The following is a 26,686-nucleotide window of genomic DNA, read 5'->3' as shown; positions in this document are numbered from 1 at the left end:
GGGATTTTTTTAGGGGTTATTTTTGGTCCAGGGATTTTTTTGGGTAATGTCGGAAAACTAACTAAAGGGATTTTTTTGGGACCTGAGTTTTGCCTCCATTCGATCATCCCCGTCATTTACAAGTCGGAGTACCCCCCGCCCCCCTGGGGCTTGCGCACGTATAAAACACGAAATATTAATTTTATTTATCACTCACAGTTTATCGAGCCCTTTTATGAGTTGCTCAGGCTTCAATGAAGATTTTTTTTACTTTTTAAAGGGACCATGTCACGGATTTAAGCCAACTTAGGCATAGGAAATGACCATCAAATTCGTTTAAATATATAAATAACCTCTTAAAACAGTGGAGGAATATTTAAATAACACACCAAATGCAAAAGAGCGTACGGATGGCCACAAGTGTTGAAGATTGAAATGGATTGCGATATGGGTTTTTGAAATATGGTCCAGCGGAACAGTTTCAAAGTTAATCTTGTCTGCTCGTAACTTTAAATTATAACGCCCGGGAGACAAATTTGACTGCAATGGAGCTATGGTTTTGTCTTTTAGATCATAGAATTAATGTTTTACTTTACAAAGCTGGGAATCATTGCAAATTATTGTTAATTTTACGATTTTTGGAAAGAGCCAGAAAAAAAGCTTAATATCAAACATTAAAAATGATATTCATTTGCAAAAGAATACTCCCTGTACTCTCCGTTTGCGAAAAATTAAAAATGAAAATGTTTTAATGACGACTCCGCGAGAAAAGCAAAGCGAATAAAGGTCAGCAAACCGGTAAAACGTGTGCTGCAGAAAAAAAAGCAATGGAAAATGTCGGTTGAACTGAATTTTTTTCCTTTTTAGAGGAAATATCGAACACAGCGGCCGATTGAACGACTGTGTACTGTAGACCAAGAGTTTTGCGTAAACTTATACAGGTTTTTTTTCTAACAAGGTATACGGTAGTATTGGTGTTAAGAACATCATTTTTAAATTGTTGCTTCTAAAGCACTAAAAATTAAACTTCATATCACATAATAATATCTCGTCTTTTTGCATTTCACTTTATTCGAGTTCAAGATATAGCAAACTTTTACGGCATAGGAAAACGCGATATTTTTCTTATCAAATTTTTTAAGTTTTCCTTGCATGTAACACTACGCAACGGCCTAAATTACTTTTCTCTTTCGCTGTTCATCCATAATTCACATAAACTGATCGTCTATTTTCATATATACATAATTGAAACACAACTGTTTTGCTGGCCGATCAGCTAACAAATCAAAGTTCTTAAACTCAGTGATTGTTTGATTTTACAAAGCGACGCTCCTTACTCAGAGCGAAGTTCAAGGTCCACGTAATAAAAAATGTAGCTGTCCGTTCGCTAGACACTAGCTTCCTTTTATGTGAAATGTTGGCTTCGTTTGTCATCCGAGCATATGGCCGAAAATTCATATCTCTAAGTCTAATTTCATCCAAACGAACAACGCAAATCTATGATTCAAAGGAATATCACTTCAAATACTGGCTGCGTTGCTTTTTCGCCACCAAGCCCTAGTATTGGCTCGCTGCTGTTATGAAAAATATTTTCCTACACAAATTCAATTCCCAGTTCAACTTTCTCAAGTCCTACTTGATACTGTGGTTGCCTCTCAGTTATTTTGGATGTATTTTGTTCCGATTGGAGGACTAAGTTCTCGTACTGAGCAGTTTCAGTACTTTTCAAATCAATACCAGCGCCAGAAGCGAGGACTAGTTTGTTTTTAGCGTGGGCTGTGTTTCTTCCTTCGCCATATTCTTCCTCTGTCTTTTTAGATGTGCAGTTGAATGCATTTGAGGGGACAGGCTCGTTCTGTGTAGCGAGGGTCGTGTTCTCATCGACATTTAAAACGCTAGTAGCTAAGACTTCAGGATTATCTTCTTGGTTGTCGTGAGCGTGGGCTGCATGTCTTTCCCCGCCATGTTCTTCCTCTGTCTTTTTTGATGTGCTGTTGAGTGCAGTTGCGGAGACAGGCTCTCTTTGTATAGCGAGGGTGATGTTGTCACCGACATTAGCGCCAGTAGCGAGGACCTCAGGATTATCTTCCTGCTTGTCGTTAGCGTGGGCTGAATTTCTTTCCTCGCCATGTTCTTCCTCTGTCTTCTTGGATATGCTGTTGAGTGCATTTGTGGAGACAGGCTCGTTCTGTGTATCGATGGCGGTGTTGTTATTAAACAATAGCGCTAGAAGCGAGGATTTGAGGAATATCTTCTTGTTCGTCGTTAGCGTGTGATGCATTTCTTTCCTCGACATTCTGTTCCTGTCCTTCGCCTTCTTGTCCATTTTGCGGCCTCACAGCATAGTTTGTCGATCCAAATAGTCTCTTTTCGAATTCTTGAGCTTCTTGAAAACTTTTTCTAAAAAGCATTTCAATTAATGCAATTCGAAACCCCTTTTTTCGTACTGTGTAAATGACTGGATTAAGAAATGAATTAATACCCATCATTAGTAGAGCTAGATGACGAGTTAAAGCTTTAAACTCAGGCGAGTATTTTTCTTTTAAAAGCAGCCATGTAACAAACATAACAATTGATGGCAAAAAGAAACACAGAACAAGTATCACTAATATTATTGTGGTTAGATCTAAGGCTTTCTTCTCCTGTTTAAATTTTGCTCTGGCCTCCAAGGAAACTTGCTGTGAAAGAATCTGTTTTTCATGACGGCGGGCTTCCTTATAAACAAAAATTTGAAGCACGACGATTGAAAAAAATATTGCTGCTATTAAAGCAAATGCCACGACCCTTGAGTACGATGCAAAGGGAAGGAAAAAGGCGGCTGTAATCCATGCCACGGCAGAAGAGACTAACAGGCGAGCGTTAGTGACGACGTTAGCGTGAGTGAAGGTGTGTTTAATGGCAAGAAATCGCTCTCCACTGATTAAAACCAAGTGAAACAACGATGCGAAGCAGGAAATCACAAAAAAGATAGTATATGCCAAATTAATGTCACAAATTTGATCAAAATCTTTACCTTGTAGAAGGAGGATTGTCTTGGTTATGTGTAGGGGTTGTACAACAAGACCAACCATCAGATCGGTAAGCGCCAAACAAGCCAACAGAATGTTAGGGTGTGTTTGAAGTCGTCGTTTGGTTTTCACGGCAACCATAACCAAGGCGTTCAACAGAACGGTAAAAGGACAAGAGGCCAAGCTGAGGACAGCTGCTGCGATAAGCAAGCCATAAAATGAATCGGCAGCGGAATATCGCAAGGGAACAGTTTCGAAGAAGAAGTTTTTACAATCGTTTTCATTCCCGATCGATGAAGACTGAGAGAAATTCATCCTTCTTTCAATATACAACGAGCGGAGCGCTGCTGTTAAGTTGTTTCGTGCTGAAAGTGTTTTCTCTCGTAATATGTCTTTACTTTATTCAATTGCAGTAGAATTATTAATTTTATTTTGGGACAGGACTTCTGTTTACCTCTAGTAAAACAATACTCTAGTTTTTGTGAAAAAAGGGGCACAAAGAGAAAATTGACTACTGCAAATTTTTTTCCCGATTGAAAGACGCCGATCATCGATTTGTAAAAGAAAATGTTACTTAAAGGTCCTCAGTCTCGGAAAATAGTATGAAAACTTTGTTAGTGGTAATAAGGAGACGAAAAATCCGATCAAAAAATCGAAACAGTGTTCATCGGGTCGACGAAAACCTTTCGATATTTACAATTGCAGTTAACACGATCATTAGTGATTATTGAGTTTATTGAGTGTTTAGTCAAACTGTCTCATACTAATGGCTACTTAAGAGAACTTCTTTATGAAGAACATATTACATCAGTACAATAATTGGTCGGTTTGACAGTCTGCGCTATGAAACAGCACAATGGTTTTTTGAAATGGTCTTCTAATCATAAATGCAAATTTTTCAAGTCAATGGTATATTACAGAAATAAATAAATGCATTAAATTCGTTTCATGTATTCATTTAAAATAAAATTCTTAATTTCTGTGTTTGGTCGGCTAATCAAATAATTTACTTAATATTTTGCTCAAAAATAGGGTATTTTAGAAGAGCTTATTTACAAAAATGACGTAAATTAAACTGGTCAACTACATTAAACACAAGAGAGACCCTGGGAACCAGGTTGCATTAAACACACTTGCAATAGAACCAGTGGAATACTGTAATGGTCGCTATTTACAGCTGTCAGAGGCGTTTCTCGCTATTGTAAAGAAGCATTCTGGCGAGCTCAACTGTGATTGGTTTATTGGAGAAAAGTTGCGCTGTCATTGGTTTCTGATTAAGTGTTTCTTTTTTTTATTTGATTTTAAGGAAATGGACTCAGTTTTGATGCACGTAGCTATATTGGTGCTGTATTTTCCCAGACTCGTACCTAGTACGTCGTTACTCGTTTTTTCGCTACGCCCGAAGAGGTTGATGGGAAGGAGACAGAAAAAGTACATAACCTCGCAATTTAAGAAAGTGATAAATGATCATCGCAGTGAATTTCCAATTTAAGCAATTGGAAATAAAGAAGCCTGAAAAAATTCAGCAGTGAATCATTTCATATACATTACATCACCTCATGCACGAGCTCATTCGAACTCATTTGCGAGTCGAAAAGAGTAAAATTTATATAATCTACATCTGCACTGTTTTCGAAACGGAAACAGAAGGGAAGATGAAAATTAATGCTGACGCAAGGGTAAACAATGAACAGTATTTTTTTGTGGTTGTACCAAAAACTTCAAGTCACATAGCGAAATAAACGTCGTTAAATAACTCCTTTGGTTTTGCGTGTGGCGTTCGCCTTTACGAGTGCTAGGAGAAAAGGTGAATAAAGTGAGTCTTAAGCCTGGTTTTCACTAGCGACGCAAGCACAAGCGCAAGCACAAGCGCAAGCTTAACAGCTCTTATTTCATTGGCTTCGACGCAAGCATCACATATGTGATGTTTCGAAAACGAAACATCACATAAGGCCTTGTCTAGCCAATTAAAGCACTCGTTCCAGCGTTAAAAAAAGCCCCAGAGGCCGCGGTTGATTTTGATCTGAACGTTTTCCGAGGTTGTTCGGAGGAGTAAAGACAAAAACACAAAAGACACGGGCGAAGACTCGAGAAGCGAAAGAAATAAAGATAAAGTCTTTTTAAAAAAATTATCTATAACCCCAAACGATTCGTTTTCCTCCGTTTTGTAGTCGCTCGTCAACAAGTAAAATGATACTCTCATGCTTTCGGACGTAGGAAACACGAAATACTAATTTTAAATTTTAATTTACTGACGTATGTGAGTAAATCAGGCTTCCAAAAAGATTTTTTTCTTTCAGTTTTATTTCCAGCAGAAATTATTATGCTGGAAATATCGCAGGTGGTTGTTTTCAAGAAAACAAAAAGTTTTATTATACAAAGAGAAGAGTTATTGCGGATTATTGATATTTTTTATACGATTTTGGAACGAGCCAGAAAAAAAGCTTGTTAACATTAATTTCATTATGGTTTTTATTTATGGGTTTCATTTGCAAATGAATATTGCCTGTCAGTAAACTCCATTTTTGGCGAAAGAATAAAAATGTTTAAACGACGACTCCGCGAGAAAAGCAAAGCGAATGAAGGCCGGGAAACCGGAAAACGTGTGCGCGGCAGAAAAAAGAGCAATGGAAAATGTCGGTTGAACTTTTTTTTCCTTTTAAGAGAAATATTTTTTTCTGAGATAACATCGAACACAACCGATTGAATGACTGTGTAGAGTCGACTAAGAGTTTTGCGTAGACTCAATAAAGGTTTTTTTTAACTGGGTATACGGTTGTATGTTGTTTTTATAAAGCACTAAGAACTGCAAGTCACACTACAATTTCTCGGCTTTTCGATATAAGATATAACAAACTTTTACGGAATGGGAAAACCCAAGATTTTTCTTATCAAATTCTCTCAGTTTTCCTTGCATGTAACACTACGCAACTGCCAAACTTGCTTTTCTCTTTCGCTGTTCATCCATAATTCACATAAACCGAGCGTTTATTATCATATATACATAACTGACACAACTGCTGGCCGATAAGCTAACAAAGCAAACGGTTCTTAAACTCAGTAAACCTATGCGGATAAAATGATCGTTTGATTTTACAGAGCGACGCTCCTCGCTCAGAGAGAAGTTCAAGGTCCACGTAATAAAATAATGTAACTGGTCGCTCGCTTGACAAGCTTTCTCAGTTTATGTGAGAATGCTGGCTTCGCTTATAATGCTAGCATGTGACCTCAAATTCATATCTCTTAGTCTTATTTCATCCAAACGAAAAACGTAAATCTATATAATTCAAAGGTATAATTTCCCTTCATATTCTGGTTGCGTTGCTTTTTTGCTACGGTGACGGATTATTATTCGCTCGCTGCTGTTATGAGAAATATTTTCCTGCACAGTTTCAATTCCCAGTTCAACTTTCTCAATTCGTACTTGTCACTGTGGTTGCTTCTTGGTCATTTTGGATGTGTTTTGTTCCAATTGGAGGACTAAGTTTTCGTTCTAAGCAGTTTCAGTACTTTTCAAATCAATTCCAGCGCCAGAAGCGAGAACTAGTTTGTTTTTAGCGTGAGCTGGATTTCGTCCCTCGCCATGTTCTTCGTTTGTCTTTTTGGATGAACTCTTGAGTGTAATTGAGGACACAGGCTCGTTCTGTGTAGCGAGGGTGGTGTTGTCACCGACATTTAAAGCGCTAGTAGCTAAGACTTCAGGATTATCTTCTTGGTTGTCGTGAGCGTGTGCTGCCTTTATTCCCTTGCCATGTTCTTTCTCTGTCTTTTTTGATGGGCTGTTGAGTGCAGTTGAGGAGACAGGCTCTCTTATATAGCGAGGGTGGTGTTGTCACCGACATTAGCGCCAGTAGCTAAGACTTCAGGATTATCTTCTTGGTTGTCGTTAGCGTGGGCTGGATTTCTTTCCCCGCCATGTTCTTCCTCTGTCTTTTTGGATATACTGTTGAGTGCATTTGAGGAGACAGGCTCGTTCTGTGTAGCGAGGGTGGTGTTGTCATTAACATTAGCGCCCGTAGCGAGGACTTCAGGATTATCTTCTTGTTTGTCGTTAGCGTGGGCTGCATTTCTTTCCTCGGCATTCTGTTCCTGTCCTTCGCCTTCTTGTCCATTTTGCCGTCTCACAGCATTGTTTTTTGGCGATCCAAACAGTCTCCTGTCGAATTCTTCAGCTTCTTGAAAACTTTTCTTTAAAAGCAACTCACTAAATGCAACTCGAAACTGCCTTTTTCGTACTGTGTAAATGACTGGATTAAGAACTGAATTGATATTCACCGACAGGTGACCAAAGTGACGAACTAACATGTTAACATCAGGCGAAAACTTTTCTTTAAAAAATTGCCATGTAACAAATATAATAAATGATGGCAAAAAGAAACACAGAAAAATTGTCACTAATATTATTGTGGTTAGTTTTAAGGCTTTCTTCTCCTGTTTAAATTTTGCTCTGGCCTCCATGAAAACTTGCTGTGAAAGAATCTGTTTTTCGTGTCGGTGGGCTTCCATATAAACAAGAATTTGAAGCAAGACGATTGAAGAAAATGTTGCTGCTATTAAAACAAATGTTACGACCCTTGAATACGATGCAATGAGAAGGAAAAAGGCGGCTGCAATCCATGCCACGGCAGAAGAAACCATCAGGCGAGCTTTAGTGACGACGTTAGCGTGAGTGAAGGTGTGTTTAATGGCAAGAAATCGCTCTCCACTGATTAAAACCAAGTGAAACAACGATGCGCAACAGGAAATGACAAAGGAGATAGTAAATGCCAAATCAGTGTCACAAAATATGTAAAAATTGTTACCTTGTAGAAGGAGCATTGTCTTGGCTATGTGTAGGGGCTGTACAACAAGTCCAATCATCAGATCGGTGAGCGCCAAACAAGCCAACAGAATGTTAGGGTGTGTTTGAAGTCGTCGTTTGGTTTTTACGGCAACCATAACCAAGGCGTTCAACAGAATGGTTAAAGGACAAGTGGCCAAGCTGAGGACAGCTGCTGCGACAAGCAAGCCATATAATGAATCTACAGAAGAATATCGCAAGGGAACTGTGTTGTAGAAAAAGTTTTTGCAATTATTTTCACTTTCGATCGATGAAGACTGAGAGAAATTCATCTTTCTTTGTACAGATTACGAGCGGACAGTTGTTGTTAATTTGTTTGGTGTTAAAATTGCATTGCTCTAACCACATAAATGATCGCTCTTTTATTCAATTGCGGCAAAATAATTTATTTATTTTGGGGAAAGGGATTCCGTTTACTTCTAGTAAAACAATGCACTAGGTTTTGGATAGAAAGAGGGTCACAAAAAGAGACTTGGCCAATGCAAATTTTTAACCGGTTGAAAGACATTGTAGAGCTTATCGTCGATTTGAAAAGGAAATGTTTATATTGAAGATCTTCTCGAAAAAAAGTATAAAAACTTCTTTAGTTATATTAAGGAGACGAGACAAAATGTAAAACTAATATTAATCCGATTGAAATATGGAAGCAGTGCTCATCGTTACGTCGAAAGCCTTTTCCATATTCACAATTCCAGCTAATAAAACCATTAGCGATTATTGAGTTTATCAGAGTGTTAAGTCAAACTGACTCATACTAATGGCTACTTAAGCAAACTTCTTTGTGAAGAACATCTCTCATCAGTTCAATAATTGGTCGGTTTGCCAGGCTGCGCGCTGAAACAGCACAATGGTCTTTTGAAATGGCTTTCTCATCATGAATGCAACTTTTTTAAATCGATGGTATATTACAGAAATAGGTAAATGTATTAAAATCGTATCATACATATCCTTAAAGTAAAATTCTTATTTTCTATATATTTGGTCGACTAATCAAATGATTTACTTAGATTTTTCTAATCAATACCGTATCTTAGAAGAGCTTATTTACTCAATAAGTCACAAATTAAATCACCCTAATTAGACAAACTAGCAATAGAACCAGTGGAATACTGTAATGGTCGCTATTTACAGCTGTCAGAGGTGTTTCTCGCCATTGTAAAGAAGCATTCTGGCGAACTCAACTGTTTATTCTACAAAAGTTGCACTGCCGTTGGATAGTGATTAAGCGTCAATGGTTGAGCCGACGCAAGGGTAAACAATGAACACTACTTTTTTGTGTGTGTTTACCAGAAACTTCAAGTCAGATAGCGAAATAAACGTTGTTTAAAACTTAGGTTTTGCGTGTGGCGTTCAAACTTTACGAGTGCTAGGAAAAACGGTCAATAAAGTGAAATTTGCACATTTCATCTCAGTCGATGTCATTTTTTCGGGTTTTATCCGTCATGTTTTTCAGAATCGATTTTGCTCAGTAGTAAACTCATGGACCGTGCCGAAAAAGTCTACTTTCCTTATTGTCTCTCAATATTTTTCCGTGATACTTTTCAAGGTTGGTTGTGTCACTTAATCGGCAACAAGTAAAATAATACTCTCATCCTTTCGGACGTAGAAAACACGAAATATTAATTTAACTTCTCACGGTTTGTCGAGCGAGTATTTGGGTTATTCAGGCTTCGATAAACATGTTTATTTCGGAACGAGCCAGAACAAAAGCTTGCTAACATTAAAGATGGGTTTTATTTGCAAAATTTATTTACTCTGGACAACATTTTTGCGGGGAAAAATATATAAGACGACGACTCCGCCAGAGAAGCAAAGGGAATAAAGGCCAGGAAACCAAGAAAACGTGTGGGCAGCAGAAACGAAAATCAATGGAAAAATAATGTTGGCTGAACTGAATTTTTCTATTTCCTATATTTACAATGAATTTTCAGATAACTAAGAGGAAAATTACAAACTGGAGCGACGGGAATATTCTTCCTTCACAGATTCACTTAAGACTACAAGTAAATTAAAATATTTTAGACGTTCTTTGTGTTCTAATAAAGCTACGTGCTTTAAACTGAGCCAATTTCCTTAAAATAAAAAAAGAAACTAATCACCAACCAATGACAGCGTAACTTTTCTTCAATAAACCAATCACAGTAGAGATCGCCAGAATGCTTTTTACAATAGCGAAAACAGCCTGACAGCTGTAAATAGCGACCATTGCAGTTATGCAAGTGTGTTTGTTTTGGGTGATTTAAACTGCGACTTAATGAGTAAATAAGCTATTAAAACACCGTATTTAAAACGTATATTAAAACACCGTATTTATTCTGGGAGGCCATGGGTTTGATTCCCGTCGGGGACTCAGAATTTTTTTGTCCCATGCTCATGTCATGTTGAACACTTCATCTTCATTATTTATTACCGAGCTTAGAATTTACCATCTTAATTATTTACTACAAACTTGATGATTTCGACTTCTTCCTAGCAGTATGCAGGACGCGTGTCACTTATCAACCTAGTAAATGGCCCAGCTCACAACTAGTCTCTCGTAGCTCAGTCGTTTACAGCGCCAAACCGGTATTCTGAGAGGCCATGGTTATTCCCGTCGGGGACTCAGAATTTGTCTTTGTCCCATGCTCATGTCATGTTGAACACTTCATCTTCAACACCGTATTTTATAGAAAAATCTTAAATCAATTGATTGACCGAGGAAATGCATAGAAATGGTCAGAAATTAAGAGTTTTACTTTAAGTACATATATGATCCGAATTGAATGAATTAATTTATTTCGGTAGTATTCCATCGATTTGAAAAAGTTATATTTATGATGAGAAGGCCGTTTCAAAAGACCATTGTGCTGTTTTATCACGCAGCCTGACAAACCGACCAATCATTGTACTGATGTAATATGTTCTTCATAAAGAAGTTCTCTTAAGTAGCCATTAGTGCGAGTCAGTTTGTCTAAACACTTAATAAACAAAATAATCACCAATTTTTTTAAAATATAACTTTTCCCCCCCCTTTAAAAAATTTTTTCCTTTTCTCCTCCTAAAAAAAAAAAATTTTTATACTATTTTTTACTACATTTCCTTTTCAAATCGTCGATGATAAGCTTTAAGCGTCTCCCCGGGTAAATTTGCATTAGTCAAGTTTTTCTTTGTGCCCCTTTTCCCCCCAAAAAACTAGAATATTGTTTTACTAGAAGTAAACAGAAGTCCTGTCCCGAAATAAAATTAATAATTCTACTGCAATTGAATAAAGTAAAGACATATTACGAGAGAAAGACACTTTCAACACGAAACAACTTAACAGCAACGCTCCGCTCGTCGTCTGTTCAAAGAAGGATGAATTTCTCTCAGTCTTCATCGATCAGGAATGAAAACGATTGTAAAAACTTCTTCTTCGAAACTGTTCCCTTGCGATATTCCGCTGCCGATTCATTTTATGGCTTGCTTGTCGCAGCCGCTGTCCTCAGCTTGGCCGCTTGTCCTTTCACCATTCTGTTGAACGCCTTGGTTATGGTAGCCGTGAAAACTAAACGACGTCTTCAAACACACCCTAACATTCTGTTGGCTTGTTTGGCGCTTACCGATCTGATGGTTGGACTTCTTGTACAACCCCTTTACATAACCAAGACAATCCTCCTTCTACAAGATAAAGATTTTGATCAATTTTGTGACATTAATTTGACATTTACTATCTCCTTTGTCATTTCTTGCTGCGCATCGTTGTTTCACTTGGTTTTAATCAGTGGCGAGCGATTTCTTGCCATTAAACACACCTTCACTCACGCTTATGTTGTCACTAAAGCTCGCCTGATGGTTTCTTCTGCCGTGGCATGGATTGCAGCCGCCTTTTTCCTTTTCATTGCATCAAATTAAAGAGTCGTGACATTTGTTTTAATAGCAGCAACCTTTTCCTCAATCGTCTTGCTTCAAATTCTTGTTTACAATGAAGCCCGCTGACATGAAAAACAGATTCTTTCACAGCAAGTTTCCTTGGAGGCAAGAGCAAAGTTTAAACAGGAGAAGAAAGCCTTGAAACTTACAACAATAATATTAGTGACAATTTTTCTGTGTTTCTTTTTGCCTTTCATTATTATGTTTCTTACATGGCAAATTTTCAAAGAAAAGGTTACACCTGATGTAAAAACTTTAGTTCGTCACTTTGGTCACCTGCCGGTGAATATCAATTCACTTCTTAATCCAGTCATTTACACAGTACGAAAAAGGGAATTCAGAGTTGCATTTATTCAGTTGGTTTTTAGAAAAAATCGTCAAGAAGCTGAAGAATTCGAAATAGGACTGTTTGGTTCAGCAAAAAAAGCTGTGAGACCGCAAAATGGACAAGAAGGCGAAGGACAGGAACAGAATGCCGAGGAAAGAAATGCACCACACGCTAACGACAACCAAGAAGATAACCCTGAAGTCCTCGCTACTGGCGCTAATGTTAATGACACCACCACCTTCGCTACACAGAACGAGCCTGTCTCCTCAAATGCACTTAACAGCACATCAAAAAAGACAGAGGAAGAACATGGCGAGGAGAAGAAATGCAGCCCACGTTAAAAACAACCTCAAAGATAATTCTGAAGTCCTAGCTACTGGCGCTTCTGTCGATGACCACATCACCCTCGCTACACAGAACGAGCCTGTCTCCTCAAATGCACTCAACATCACATCCAAAAAGACAGAGAAAGAACATGGCGAGGGAAGAAATGCAGCACGCGCAAATTAAACGACAAGCAAAAAGATAATCCTCAAGTCCTCGCTTCTGGTGATAATGTTGGTGTTAACACCACCCTCGCTACACAGAACGAGCTTGACATCCTTCAATGCACTCAACAGCACAGTCAAAAGGACAGAGGAAGAAAATGGCGAGGGAAGAAATCCAGCCCACTCTAAAAACAAACTAATTCTCGCTTCTGGCGCTGGAATTGATTTGAAAAGTACTGAAACTGCTTAGAACGAAAACTAGTCCTCCAACTGGAACAAAACACATCCAAAATGAACTAGAAGCAACCACAGTAACAAGTAGGAATTGAGAAAGTTGAACTGGGCATTGAAACTGTGCAGGAAAATATTGCTCATAACAGCAGCGAGCGAATAATATGCCGTAGTAGCGAAATAGCAACGCAACCAGAATTAGAAGGGACATTATTCCTTTGAATCATATAGATTTGCGTTTTTCGTTTGGATGAAATTAGACTAAGAGATATGAATTTTCGGCCATATGCTCGAAAGATAAGCGTAGGAAGCTAGTGTCAAGCGAACGTACAGCTACATTTTTTTATTACGTGGACTTTGAACTTCGTTCTGAGCGAAGAGCGTCGCTCTGTAAAATCAAGCGATCATTTTACCGCATAGGTTTACTAAGTTTAACAACTTTGCTTTGTTAGCTGATCGGCCAGTAAAAGAGTTGTGTGTCAATTATGTATACATGAAAATAAACATTTGATTTATGTGAATTATGGATGAACAGCGATCGGCAAAAGCAAGGTAGGCAGTTGCGTAGTGTTACATGCAAGGAAAACTGAGATAATTTGATAAGAAATATCTCGGGTTTTCCTATTCCGTAAATGTTTGTTATATCTTTTAAAACTCGAATAAAATAAAAGGCAAAAACGACGAGACATTTTAATGTGACATGCATTTCTTAATTTTATAGAAGCAAAAATCTAAAAATGATGTTCTAAACACCCATACTACCGTATACCCAATTAAAAAAACTCTGTATTGAGTATATGCAAAACTCTTGGTCGACACTACACAGTCGTTCAATCGGTTGTTTTCGATGTTTTCTCAGAAAAAAATAATTCTCTTAAAAGAAAAAATTCAGTTCAGCCGACATTTTCCTTTGCTTTATTTTTCTGTCGCTCACACGTTTGACCGGTTTCCTGGCCTTTATTCGCTTTGCTTTTCTCGCGGAGTCGTCGTTTAAACATTTTTATTTTTTTTGCAAAAAAGAAGTTTACAGGCAATATTCATTTGCAAATGAAAACCATTTTAACTTTAGCAAGCTTTTTTTCTGGCTTGTTCCAAAATCGTAAAAATATTAATAATCCGTAACTATTCTTCCCTTTGATGTAATGTATATGAAATGATTCATATATGAACTGCGGATGGATATGAATGTGATAAATGATCATCGCAGTGAATTTCCAATTTAAGCAATTGGAATAAGAAGCCTGAAAAAAAATTCAGGGCTTCAACGGGATTCGAACCCGTGACCTCCGCGATACCGGTGCGATGCTCTACCAACTGAGCTATTGAAGCCACACATTGGGAGCGAGGTCAATTGTGAGTTCATATTTTACCCGTGAGAGGAGTGAAATGATGTAATGTATATGAAATGATTCATATATGAACTGCGGATGGATATGAATGTGATAAATGATCATCGCAGTGAATTTCCAATTTAAGCAATTGGAATAAAGAAGCCTGAAAAAAATTCAGGGCTTCAACGGGATTCGAACCCGTGACCTCCGCGATACCGGTGCGATGCTCTACCAACTGAGCTATTGAAGCCACACATTGGGAGCGAGGTCAATTGTGAGTTCATATTTTACCCGTGAGAGGAGTGAAATGATGTAATGTATATGAAATGATTCATATATGAACTGCGGATGGATATGAATGTGATAAATGATCATCGCAGTGAATTTCCAATTTAAGCAATTGGAATATTCCAATTATTCCAATATTCCAAATATTCCAATTATTCCAATTGCTTAAATTGGAAATTCACTGCGATGATCATTTATCACATTCATATCCATCCGCAGTTCATATATGAATCATTTCATATACATTACATCATTTCACTCCTCTCACGGGTAAAATATGAACTCACAATTGACCTCGCTCCCAATGTGTGGCTTCAATAGCTCAGTTGGTAGAGCATCGCACCGGTATCGCGGAGGTCACGGGTTCGAATCCCGTTGAAGCCCTGAATTTTTTTCAGGCTTCTTTATTCCAATTGCTTAAATTGGAAATTCACTGCGATGATCATTTATCACATTCATATCCATCCGCAGTTCATATATGAATCATTTCATATACATTACATCATTTCACTCCTCTCACGGGTAAAATATGAACTCACAATTGACCTCGCTCCCAATGTGTGGCTTCAATAGCTCAGTTGGTAGAGCATCGCACCGGTATCGCGGAGGTCACGGGTTCGAATCCCGTTGAAGCCCTGAATTTTTTTCAGGCTTCTTTATTCCAATTGCTTAAATTGGAAATTCACTGCGATGATCATTTATCACATTCATATTCTTCCCTTTGTAAGATAGAACTTTTTGTTTTCTTGAAAACAACCACCTGTGATATTTCCAGCATAAAACTTTCTGCTGAAAATATAAAAAATCTTCATCGAAGCCTGAATCATTTATACACGGGCTCGCGCTCAGTAAACTGTGAGTAATAAATTCAATAAAAATTTCGTGTTTTATACGTGCAAAACAGAAGAATATTTTTTTCTTGTTGCTGACTAAGTGACACAGCCAAACAAGAAAAGTTTCACGGAAAGATATTAACCCTTTAGATCCTAACAACGCATATTTGCGTGGAAAACACCAGCAGTAATTAAAAAATCTGCAGCTTTCACATATCTGGACACATAAAAGTAATGAGCCCTCGTTATGGCAAAGTGATAATTTTCAAAGCTTTAAAAGCCAACTAACTGACTACAGCTCCAGATTTCCGTTGTATATGGTTGTTTGTTCTGCAGCAAATCCGAAAATGCCCGTTTTCTACTTCATGGGACAACAACAAAAAACGCACATCTTTGTCTCCAATTTTTTTAATGAAAAAATAATTCCGAATCCAAAAGTGTACATTTGCAGCAAACTTCAAACCTATTTCTTTCCGTTCACTAAGAAAACTTCTCATCAATCTTTCAGCAGACTGAGCAATTACCATTCGATTAGAGCAATGCTTGGAAACCTGTAATTTCCTTATTGGTGACCGAAAGGAATGCCTGGGTAATACAGCCGTTTCGGCGAAATGCAAGTCCACTCACCTCTATTTCATGCATTTTTTATAAGTGTCGAGCCACCCAATCCTACCAGCAAAATACTGCACCGAACGCATTCTTTGGAAGTCAAAAGTTGTCCAAATTGCCTTGGCAGGTCTCGGAATCCATCCACAGAACGGCCAGAGAGACAACTTAACTCATGAACCACCATGTTTCCATACAAATGTTTTTGGCGTTCCAATCATCGTCAAATCATCTCTCGCCTCTGGTTTCTTTCAGAAGTTTGCCTCTACCCAGCATTCTAGCTTAATGATGCCAGCCTGGGGGCTTCTGCAGTGGAAAATGACTCGAAAAAAACACTTATAAACGAAATATTCGCCAGATTCGAGCCCGTATGCTCGCTTAACAAGAAAGCAACGCTGAATGCTGACGTCACAATGAAAATTTGAGCCCTCAGTGTTTTGAAACAGCACACATTTTTACTTGAGCTTCTTTTATGCAATCACGAAATTCGACAGATTAGCTTAAGCCCAGAAAACTGCTTTAAAAATACCAGAAACTTAAGGAAAGTAGCCTTTGTTCGGCACGGTCTATAACTTTACTTGCAAAAACCATTCTGAAAAACATGACGGATAAAACGGAAATAATGACATTAACTGCGATGAAATGGGAAAATTTCACTTTGTTGACCCTTTTTCCTAGCACTCGTTAAGTTGAACGCCACACGCAAAACCTAAGTTTTTTTTTTTGAACGACGTTTATTTCGCTATCCGACTTGACGTTTTTGACAAAACCATAAAAACTGTTCATTGTTTACACTTGCGTCAGCACTAATTTTTATCTACTCTTTTGTTTCCGTTTCGAAAAATTGGTGCAAGTCACAATGTTCGGTACAATAAAAGCCTGGATAGCAGACAGTGTGGGAGTAAGGAGTGTTGGGGGTGAGAGAAACTGACAGCTTAGCTTACATTTTTGACATAAGAAAAGCACAAATCAGCATGTGAAGATTTGTTAAAATTTAAATTAATGTGTTATTAGTTGTGGAATCCCAAAAATAAAATACATTTTCATATATTTGTTTTTATTAATCAACAGCAATACCTTATTTCGGTTCTTTCACTATTTTTAGTCTTATTTTTATAAATTAGTCTATTTTTAATCTTAATTGTAGCGTGACATTCGATACACGATATACGATGCTTCTCGCGAACTAGCATGGTTAAACGCTGCTTCGAAATTTTAAAACAATGCAGTGATTTCTGTTTACCAAATCTAACAGAACTTATTAAATATAATTTGTCTCTTCCGTTTATCCTCTGTATTAGTCCTTTTTTACTGTCTCGGAGTACTTTGATTTGTGTTCTACGCGGCGATTTCTTGTCGAGTTTAATTTGTTCACTTCAAAGCCACTGTCCGAGAAAACTGGGCAAACAAATTGCAATCAGTTGCTTAGCTGACAGAGGACTCCTTTCGCGCTTTTCTTTTTCAATTCAAGCTAAAGTTAGTAAGGTCACCCGGCATTCAGAATAATGATATTTCAATTATTTCAGTTCTAATAATAATAATATTTATAATAATATTTAAACAGGGGGTCCATTTCACCACAGTGCTTTTCAATGGAGCCCTGTAGTTCTCAGTTTTTACAGTGGACACAGTGCTCATTAACTTCTTTCAGTTAACAGGACAAGCCTGGCCAAAACAGCCCTAACCGACACGTAAACCACAATTAAATTTAATGTACACCTTTCATATATCGCGTGTGTGTTTGTCAATTTTGTATGTATGTACCATGGAATTTTTGATGTGTTTCTAAGGGCGCGTTCCATTGGGATGATCCAGATCAGGATTCAGTGATCCGAGATCACTTGGATCATGATCCATTAGAGGAACCGATGAATCCACTCTGGGCAAGGATTCATCGGTCCTTTGATGCACCATGATCCGAGTGATGTCGGATCACTGATCATGATCCGGATCATACCAAAGGAACGCACCCTAAGCCATACATACATACATACATAAACCGGGCCTAAATGATCGCAAAAATTACGGCTACGGATCCCTTCCGAAACAAATAACACCTCACGGGCTACCTCATGTGATCTTACTCGTGGACCTCATTTCCAGTGCTCTTCGGTTCGCTTCATTGTGTAATCCTAACATCCCCCAACTCGCTTTGTCGCATGCCGACAATAAGCGTTGACATCATTGATGGCGTCATCGCTTAAAGAACGAGATGTTGCAAAAGGAGGCATTTTCAACTCAAAACAAATTAAGAGCAATGCACCGTTCGTGATCTGTTTAAAGAAAGATGAATTTCACTGAGTCTCCATCGATCGGGAAAGAAAATGATTGTAAAAGTTTCTTCTTCGAAATTATTCCCTTGCGATATTCCGCTGCCGATTCATTTCGTGGTATGCTTGTCGCAGCAGCTGTCCTCAGCTTGGCCGCTTGTCCTTTTACCATTCTGTTGAACGCCTTGGTTATGGTTGCCGTGAAAACCAAACGACGACTTCAAATAAACCCTAACATTCTGTTGGCTTGTTTGGCGCTCACCGATCTGATGGTTGGCCTAATTGCGCAACCCCTATACATAACCAAGATAATTCTTCTTCTAAAAGGTAAAGATTTTTACGAATTTTGTGACACTGAGTTGGCATTTACTATCTCCTTCGTTATTTCATGTTTTACGTCGTTGTTTCACGTGGTTGTAATCAGCGGAGAGCGATTTTTTGCCATTAAATACACCTTCACTTACGCTAATTTTGTCAGTAAAGCTCGCCTGATCGTTTCTTCTGCTGTAGCGTGGACGGCAGCCGGCTTTGTCCTTCTCATTGCATCGTATTCAAGGGTCGTGGCATTTGTTTTAATAACAGCAACATTTTCTTCAATCGTCTTGCTTCAAATTTTTGTTTATAAGGAAGCTCGCCGACATGAAGAGGAGATTCTTTCACAGCAAGTTTCCGTGGAGACCAGAGCAAAATTTAAACAGGAGAAGAAAGCCTTGAAACTTACCACAATAATATTAGTGACACTTTTTCTGTGTTTCTTTTTGCCTTTAATTATTGTATTTTTTACTTGGCAAGTTTTCAAAGACAATCTTACACCTGATGTTAAAACTTTAGTTCGTGATTTTGCTCTCCTGCCGGTGAATATCAATTCAGTTCTTAATCCAGTTATTTACACAGTACGAAAAAGGGAGTTCAGAGTTGCATTTATTGAGTTGCTTTTAAGAAAAAATTGTCAAGAAGCTGGACAATTTGAAATGAGACTGTTTGGTTCAGCAAACAATGCTGTGAGACCGCTTAGTGGACAAGAAGGAGAAGGACTGGAACAGAACGCCGAGGAAAGAAATGCAGCCCACGCTAACGACAACCAAGAAGATAATCCTGAAGTCTTAGCTACTGGCGGTAATGTCGGTGACAACACCACCTTCGCTACACAGAACAAGCCTGTCTCCTCAAATGCACTCAACAGCACATCCAAAAAGACAGAGGAAGAACATGGCGATGGAAGAAAACCAGCCCACTCTAAAAACAACGTTGAAGATAATCCTGAAGTCCTCGCTACTGGCGCTAATGTCGGTGACAACACCACCTTCGCTACACTGAACAAGCCTAACTCCTTAAATGCACTCAATAACACAGCCAAAAAGACAGAGGAAGAACATGGCGAAGGAAGAAACCCAGGCCACGCTAAAAACAAACTAATCCTCGCTTCTGGCGCTGGTATTGGATTGAAAAGTACTGAAACTGCTCAGAACGAGGACTTGTCCTCCAATCGGAAGAAAACACAACCGAAATGACAGAGAAGCAACCACAGTATCAAGTAAGAATTGAGAAAGGTAAACTGGGCATTAAAACTGTGCAGGAAAATATTGCTCATAACAGCAGCGAGCCAATAATAGGCCGCAGCAGCGAAATAGCAACGCAGTCAGATTCCTTTGATTCATAGCAATTTGCGTTGTTCGTTTGGTTGAAATTAGACTAAGAGATATGAATTTTCGGCCATATGCTCGGATAACAAGCGAAGCCAGCATTTCACATAAACTGAGTGAGGAAGCTTGTCTAGCAAGCGAACAGTTACATTTTTTATTACGTGGACCTTGAACTTTGTTCTTATCGAAGGGCGTCGCTCTGTAAAATCTCTGAACGGTCATTTTAGCCGTATAGGTTTACTGAGTTTAAGAATTTTGCTTTGTTAGCTGATCGGTCAGTAAAACAGTTGTGTGTCAATTATGTATCTATGAAAATAAACGATCGGTTTATGTGAATTATGGATTAATAATGGTAATAGGACTGAGTGGAGTCCAATTCGGTCTGTAATCATAGAGGGGGACACGGGAGGACCCTGAACACCGCAACACCGCAAAAATAATACATAAACACCGCATCACCGCAAGAAAATTTGATGAAACACCGTCACCGCAATATAATCAAGTTACTTATCAATAAAAACGCATTAGGATTGGGTTAAAGATTAAATAGACAATATTTAACGAAGATAACAGAGATAAATGTAGTTTAGCCTGCGAACAGGCTCCCGAGTGGGGTTCCGCGAGCGAAGCGAGTGGGGTAACGAGAGCGAAGCGAGCGGAAAAGGCTAAATGTAGTTATGCAAGTGTTAGACAAGAAACCGTTATACCGCTAATAATTTCGTTTCACCGAACACCGTAGATTAAAAAACACAAACATCGCACACCGTAGGGTTTGAGATCACCGCAACACCGCAAGATTTAATTTTATTCACCGCAACACCGCATAAAAAAATGAGCAACACCGCAACACCGCAAACCCCCATGTCCCCCTCATCATACGAGTGATTAACAATTACGAGTATGATTACAGAGAGAATTGGATGACACGAAGTCCAGTTACCAATTAATCAAAACTATGACAAAATTTGAGAAACAAATTAAACTAATAGTTCGGTTAAATGGTTAAACGTCTTTATAAATATTGAAAAACATAACAGTTTACTCCACGAAATGCACAACAACAGCGCGCGCAAAATGACGCGTACTGTCCAATTACACAGGCATGACGCGTGCACTGTCCTATTACACTGCCCAATTACTAGCATGACGCGTACACTGTCCTATTAGTGCTCTAATTATATAGTTGCCAGTAAATCCTATATTGTCAGCGCAGCTATTTTTCCTTAATTTCTGAGAATTGTCCAATTTGGGATTAAATTTGGATAGTTTCAATTAGGACTTTCAGGTAAAATGCACAAACTGTCCAATTTAAGAAAAATTGGACAGTTTTGTCTCAGCCAATCAAATCGAAGAAAAAACAACATGTGACGGATATTAGCCAATTAGCACAAAGCATAGCGTCAGCCCTGTAAACTTGTCACATTGTTAGTCGACAATGGCGGAATTCAGAGGGAAGTTTGCTACGTTTTTCCATTCTTTTTGAGCTTTTCAGCAATAGTAACAACAAAGAGAAATTTTTCTACGTTGTCAGAAGAAGAGCTAGCTACACTAAGAAGAAACCAAGAACAAAACACCTCAAATAGTACAAAACTTGGGTGAACGTAAGTGCAGCGAAGCGAAACAAGAAATCTGTCAGATATTCATAGCCATGAGCTAGATGCAATTCTCTGTCGTTCCTTTTTTGCTGAAATTCGAAAAGAAAAGACGGCGATGAAGTACGAACGAGATTGTGGAAAGGAGTTTGTCAGATTCAAGAAGTTGTTACGCTCTTCGGACACTTTGTTTACGGCTTTCATTGATTGATGCAGTGTTTTCACTCACTTTGTAGCAAGCTTCGCAAACTCAGGTGAATAAAATTGTACTGTTTTGTTTAAGTTTGATTTGTGAAGACAATGCTTTGAGTGAGTTGCATGTGCTGTGTTATGCCTACTATTGTTGATTGCTTTTCCCGTTCTGGACATTGACTGACTACAAGCTATATAATTAATATGCCAATCACGTTCGAGAATTTTGTTATAGTTTTGATTAACAGCGAAACAGAAAAGTAATTTAGGCAGTTGCGTGTGTTACATGCAAGGAAAACTGAGAGAATTTGATAAGAAAAATCTCAGGTTTTACTATGCCGTAAAAGTTTGCTATATCTTGAACTCGAAAAAAGTGAAAGGCAAAAGGACGAGATATTATTATGTGACATGAAGTTTTTAGTGCTTTAGAAGCAAAAATTTAAAAATGATGTTCTTAACACCCATACGGTATGCCCGGTTAGAAAAAAAACCTATATAGGTATACGCAAAACTCTTGGTCTACACTACACAGTCGTTCGACTGGCCGCTGTGTTCGATATTTCCACTTAAAAGGAAAAAATACAGTTCAACCGACATTTTCCATTGTTTTTTTTTTCTGCAGCCGACACGTTTTACCGGTTTCCTGACCTTTATTCGCTTTGCTTTTCTCGCGGAGTCTTCATTTAAACATTTTCATTTTTATTTTTTCGCAAAACGGAGAGTACAGGGAATATTCTTTTGCAAATGAAACCAATCTTGAATGTTTAATAGCAAGCTTTTTTTCTGGTTCTTTCCAAAAATCGTAAAATTATTAATTATCTGCAATGATTCCCAGCTTTGTAAAATAAAACTTTTGTTTTCTTGAAAACAACCACCTGCGACATTTCCAGCATAATACTTTCTGCTGAAAAAATAAACATCTTCATTGAAGCCTGGATAACTCATAGACGGGCTCGCGCTCGATAAACTGTGAGTAAATATTTCGTGTTTTATACGTGCGTAAACAGAAGAATTTATTTTTACTTGTTGCCGATTAAGTGACACAGCCAAACTTGAAAAGTTTCACGGAAAGATATTAAGAAACAATAAGGAAAGTAGCCTTTGTTCGGCACGGTCCATGAGTTTATTTGCAAAAACGATTCTGAAAAACATGACGGATAAAAATGAAATAATGACATTAACTGCGATGAAATGTGAAAAATTCACTTTATCTAGCTTTCATCCTAGCACTTGTAAAGTTGAACGCCACACACAAAACCTAAGGGTCTTTTTACCACGTTTATATTCCGCTATCCGACTTGAAGTTTTTGGCAAAACCAAACAAATAGAGTATTTTTCATTGTTTACCCTTGCGTCAGCACTAATTTTTATCTTCCCTTCTGTTTCCGTTTCGAAAACAGTCCAGATGTAGATTGTATACATTTTACTCCTTTCGACTCGCATGAACAAGCTCATTTATAATTACATCATTGAGGTCTATTTTCCTCCATCATGACACAACTAGAAATTATCAGCATAGACATTTTTTACGGTGTTTAAATTTCAATGTACAATTTAACATCTCACGACGAAGCAATACAGACAGAAAACAATTCCTGCCTGTACAATACACTAATTAGTATGTTGACCTAAAAAACAATCCCTCAGTTATCTGTTAATTATTTTTTAAATATAGGAAATGGAAAAATTCAGTTCAGCCGACATTTTCCATTGCTTTTTTTTTCTGCTACCCACACGTTTTACCGGTTTCCTGGCCTTTATTAATCGGGCGTGGCCGATTTAAGGTTTACCCTTTGGTCGTCCTAGAGCGTAGTCTCCTGGCGCGGCCAAAAAGACGGGGATAGCTCGGGGTTGCTACAAAACCGCTACGGGTGACGCATACCGCAATGGTTTTCATTTTAGTTTTGACAGGAAATCGTTGCAGGCACACTTGGTCGACTTTTGGGTTAATGTGTAATCAGGTTGTGTTTTTTTGCTTCGGCGGAAGGACAGAGAAAAAAGCTTACGGTGCAAAGTACAGTATGGGGCCCAGTTCTCGGCCACTTTTGACGTAAACTTGTATTTCTTACCTCAGAAGAACCGCAGGAACTTGAAATTTCTCCCAGAGCTAGCTACATTATTCAGCTTTTTGGTGTAAAGCTATCGACCGGTCAAAAATTAATTTGCCCGAGCAATAATAAAAATAAAAGCTCCATTTGTGGGCCCAGTTCTCGGCCACCTTGGCCCAGTTCTCGGCCACTAAAAAGCTTGTGCGTAATTATCTGTAAAAAAAATGCTCAATTAATTTTCATAGTCATAAAATCACTCTGTAAACCTATTTATGTTATATCGATCCCAAATTATTTTTATGAGGCTTTGTTTTACTTTAGAAAAGAAGGATTTTAACGCGCCTAGTTGCCTATGTGCAGGTTCTGGCAAAACCGCATTGTGTGACCCGTGCATTTAGACGGTTTATTTTGCAGTGAAAAGGTCTTGAAAGATTTAAGTGTTGTAGAAATAATAGACAAGACAAGAGTCAGCTCAAAACTTAGAGATAAGATTGAACTTTATTTTTAAAACATTTATTTCTTTCATTCTGGCAGCAGCAGATGAAATTATATTAAAAACCAACCGCTAAGCTGTGATAGCGAGCAGGGTGGCCGAGAACTGGCAAATACGCAAACGTCGCAAGAAAAAATTTCGAAGTAAATTAAGACCAAAAAATACAACGGTTCAACGAAAAGTTAACTAAAGCAGAAAGATGAATTATTCTACGTTTCACATGCCAAAAATTAGCTGGTATGGTGGGGGCTTTTGGATAAAATACGAATTTAACTACATCCATGGGCAAAGTACAGTATGGGGCCCAGTTCTCGGCCACTTTTGACGTAAACTTGTATTTCTTACCTCAGAAGAACCGCAGGAACTTGAAATTTCTCCTAGAGCTAGCTACATTATTCAGCTTTTTGGTGTAAAGCTATCGACCGGTCAAAAATTAATTTGCCCGAGCAATAATAAAAATAAACGCTCCATTTGTGGGCCCAGTTCTCGGCCACCTTGGCCCAGTTCTCGGCCATTTTTGACGTAAACTTGTATTTGTTACCTCAGAAGAACCGCAGGAACTTGAAATTTCTCCCAGAGCTAGCTACATTATTCAGCTTTTTGGTGTAAAGCTATCGACCGGTCAAAAATTAATTTGCCCGAGCAATAATAAAAATAAAAGCTCCATTTGTGGGCGCATTTCTCGGGCACCTTGGCCCAGTTCTCGGCCACTAAAAAGCTTGTGCGTAATTATCTGTAAAAAAAATGCTCAATTAATTTTCATAGTCATAAAATCACTCTGTAAACCTATTTATGTTATATCGATCCCAAATTATTTTTATGAGGCTTTGTTTTACTTTAGAAAAGAAGGATTTCAACGCGCCTAGTTGCTTATGTGCAGGTTCTGGCAAAACCGCATTGTGTGACCCGTGCATTTAGATGGTTTATTTTGCAGTGAAAAGGTCTTGAAAGATTTAAGTGTTGTAGAAATAATAGACAAGACAAGAGTCAGCTTAAAACTTAGAGATAAGATTGAACTTTATTTTTAAAACATTTATTTCGTTCATTCTGGCAGCAGCAGATGAAATTATATTAAAAACCAAGCGCTAAGCTGTGATAGCGAGCAGGGTGGCCGAGAACTGGCAAATACGCAAACGTCGCAAGAAAAAATTTCGAAGTAAATTAAGACCAAAAAATACAACGGTTCAACGAAAAGTTAACTAAAGCAGAAAGCTGAATTATTCTACGTTTCACATGCCAAAAATTAGCTGGTATGGTGGGGGCTTTTGGATAAAATACGAATTTAACTACATCCATGAATTTTAAGGAGCCGTAAACAAACAAATTTTTCGGGAATGCAAATTCACCTACCTCCGCGTAAACTCGACGTGTGAGCTTTCTATATCGAATTGAACGATCAAACTCAAGATACTTAAAGCACATGAATCAGTCTATCGTTTGAAGGAATTACCTTTTTCTTTTAATTCAACTGGAGTGTGAAAAAACGCGTTAAACACAAAGTGGCCGAGAACTGGATCCGGCCGAGAACTGGGTCCCATACTGTACTGATATTCACCATTGTGAAATTGCACTTACTTTGACAAGTTAAAGTTATTTTTGTAAATGAAAAAGGTAACGTCATTGATGTCACGCAGTGTTTTTTTTTAGCAGACTAGATGGTTTGCTGGTTTCTGACTATGAATGGGGGTGTGATCTTGCGGTATATTTTTTGAGCCTGATTCCGCCGTAAAACTTTTTTTTTATTTAGGAAGAACTGTGTCGATTTTCATTTCTGAACAATTGGTCGTCAAGTTGTTTGTCACAAAGAGTAGAATGTTTGTACAGCATGTTTTGGAATTATTTTAGATTTGGTTAGTAAGACGCTTCTGAAGACCTGAGCAAAACATTGGGAATGTACAGTATTAATAGGAACTTGAATGGAATTTTTCACAAGTTGGATAAAGGTATCAACTGAAAAAAATGGACTTCAAAATGAGAACTTGGATTTTGTTGTAATTAAATTTTATCGCGGATTGGATGCATAATATCACGGCTTTGAAAGTCTTCAAATAATTAGAAAGGTTCCTTTCTTCCTTTTGATCTTATTGTTATTTTCATGTATTGATTATTCGAAACTGGTTTTCGTTGATACGAAAAAAAAACGGGTTTTCACTGAATTGCTTGAAGTATTTTTAGACGTGATATATTGGCTTAATCAAATTACATTGTGCACGAAATATTTGTTATTCTTTTGTCTTGAAACTTTGAGGAAATTGAAATTTTTGTTTGACAGTAGTGTACGAAAGGCATTTTATAGAACTGAATAAAAAATAACAAACATTGATAAAGGTTATTTCAAAGATTTATTTTGCCTGATTTTGAAGGGTTTCAGGAGTTTTAAAGAGTGCTGGTAAACGGCTGTATGTTGTTTGTGATTACGGATCTTATTTAGTTTCGAACGCTCTAATTTTTGAAAGGTTAAAACAGGTTAAAACCGGGCGGTTTCATGAGTTTTTTGGGTAGAAAGGTACGGTGGTGGTCAAAAAAAAAATGTTTAGAAAGGAATGACTGTAGTAGCACGTAAGTCGGAGGTTTGCGTGAGTCACGGGGTATAGTATGCGTGAGCTGGATTTCCGGCGTCATAACGGC

At 38.0% G+C, this 26,686-nt stretch overlaps 3 protein-coding genes and 1 pseudogene across 3 annotated transcripts; 2 read left to right on the top strand and 2 right to left on the bottom strand.

Moving 5' to 3' along the window:
- Positions 1-1,573: 1,573 nt before the first annotated feature.
- On the bottom strand, positions 1,574-3,543 carry LOC144629669 (uncharacterized). The gene is made up of 2 exons (XM_078487896.1): positions 2,261-3,543; positions 1,574-1,929 (listed from the first exon to the last, which is right to left on the bottom strand). Exons 1-2 carry the CDS (start codon positions 3,300-3,302, stop codon positions 1,574-1,576), a joined length of 1,398 nt encoding a protein of 465 aa, XP_078344022.1. The 5' UTR covers positions 3,303-3,543.
- A 3,254-nt stretch (positions 3,544-6,797) lies between these two features.
- Positions 6,798-8,099, bottom strand: LOC144629668 (5-hydroxytryptamine receptor 1D-like). Its single transcript, XM_078487895.1, has one exon. It carries the CDS (start codon positions 8,097-8,099, stop codon positions 6,798-6,800), a length of 1,302 nt encoding a protein of 433 aa, XP_078344021.1.
- A 2,895-nt stretch (positions 8,100-10,994) lies between these two features.
- On the top strand, positions 10,995-12,714 carry LOC144631008 (5-hydroxytryptamine receptor 1D-like; annotated as a pseudogene).
- Positions 12,715-18,107: 5,393 nt separating this feature from the next.
- Positions 18,108-19,601, top strand: LOC144629667 (uncharacterized). Its single transcript, XM_078487894.1, has one exon. It carries the CDS (start codon positions 18,108-18,110, stop codon positions 19,599-19,601), a length of 1,494 nt encoding a protein of 497 aa, XP_078344020.1.
- The last annotated feature ends 7,085 nt before the right edge of the window (positions 19,602-26,686 follow it).

Source organism: Oculina patagonica, chromosome 11 (genome assembly GCF_052425735.1).
Source record: "Oculina patagonica isolate OP01 chromosome 11, crgOcupat, whole genome shotgun sequence".
Lineage (NCBI taxonomy): Eukaryota > Metazoa > Cnidaria > Anthozoa > Scleractinia > Oculinidae > Oculina > Oculina patagonica.
The sequence above is the reverse complement of the archived record's forward strand: the minus strand, read 5'-3'. Positions and strand labels throughout refer to the sequence as shown.

Bases quoted from the DNA above. Each gene is read 5' to 3' on its own strand.
- LOC144629667 (XM_078487894.1), top strand. From the start codon at position 18,108: ATGAATTTCACTGAGTCTCCATCGATCGGGAAAGAAAATGATTGTAAA.
- LOC144629668 (XM_078487895.1), bottom strand. From the start codon at position 8,099: ATGAATTTCTCTCAGTCTTCATCGATCGAAAGTGAAAATAATTGCAAA.
- LOC144629669 (XM_078487896.1), bottom strand. From the start codon at position 3,302: ATGAATTTCTCTCAGTCTTCATCGATCGGGAATGAAAACGATTGTAAA. The intron at 1,930-2,260 runs ATGCATCACACG...GCGGGGAAAGAC, and splicing joins ACAGAATGTCGAGGAAAGAA to ATGCAGCCCACGCTCACGAC.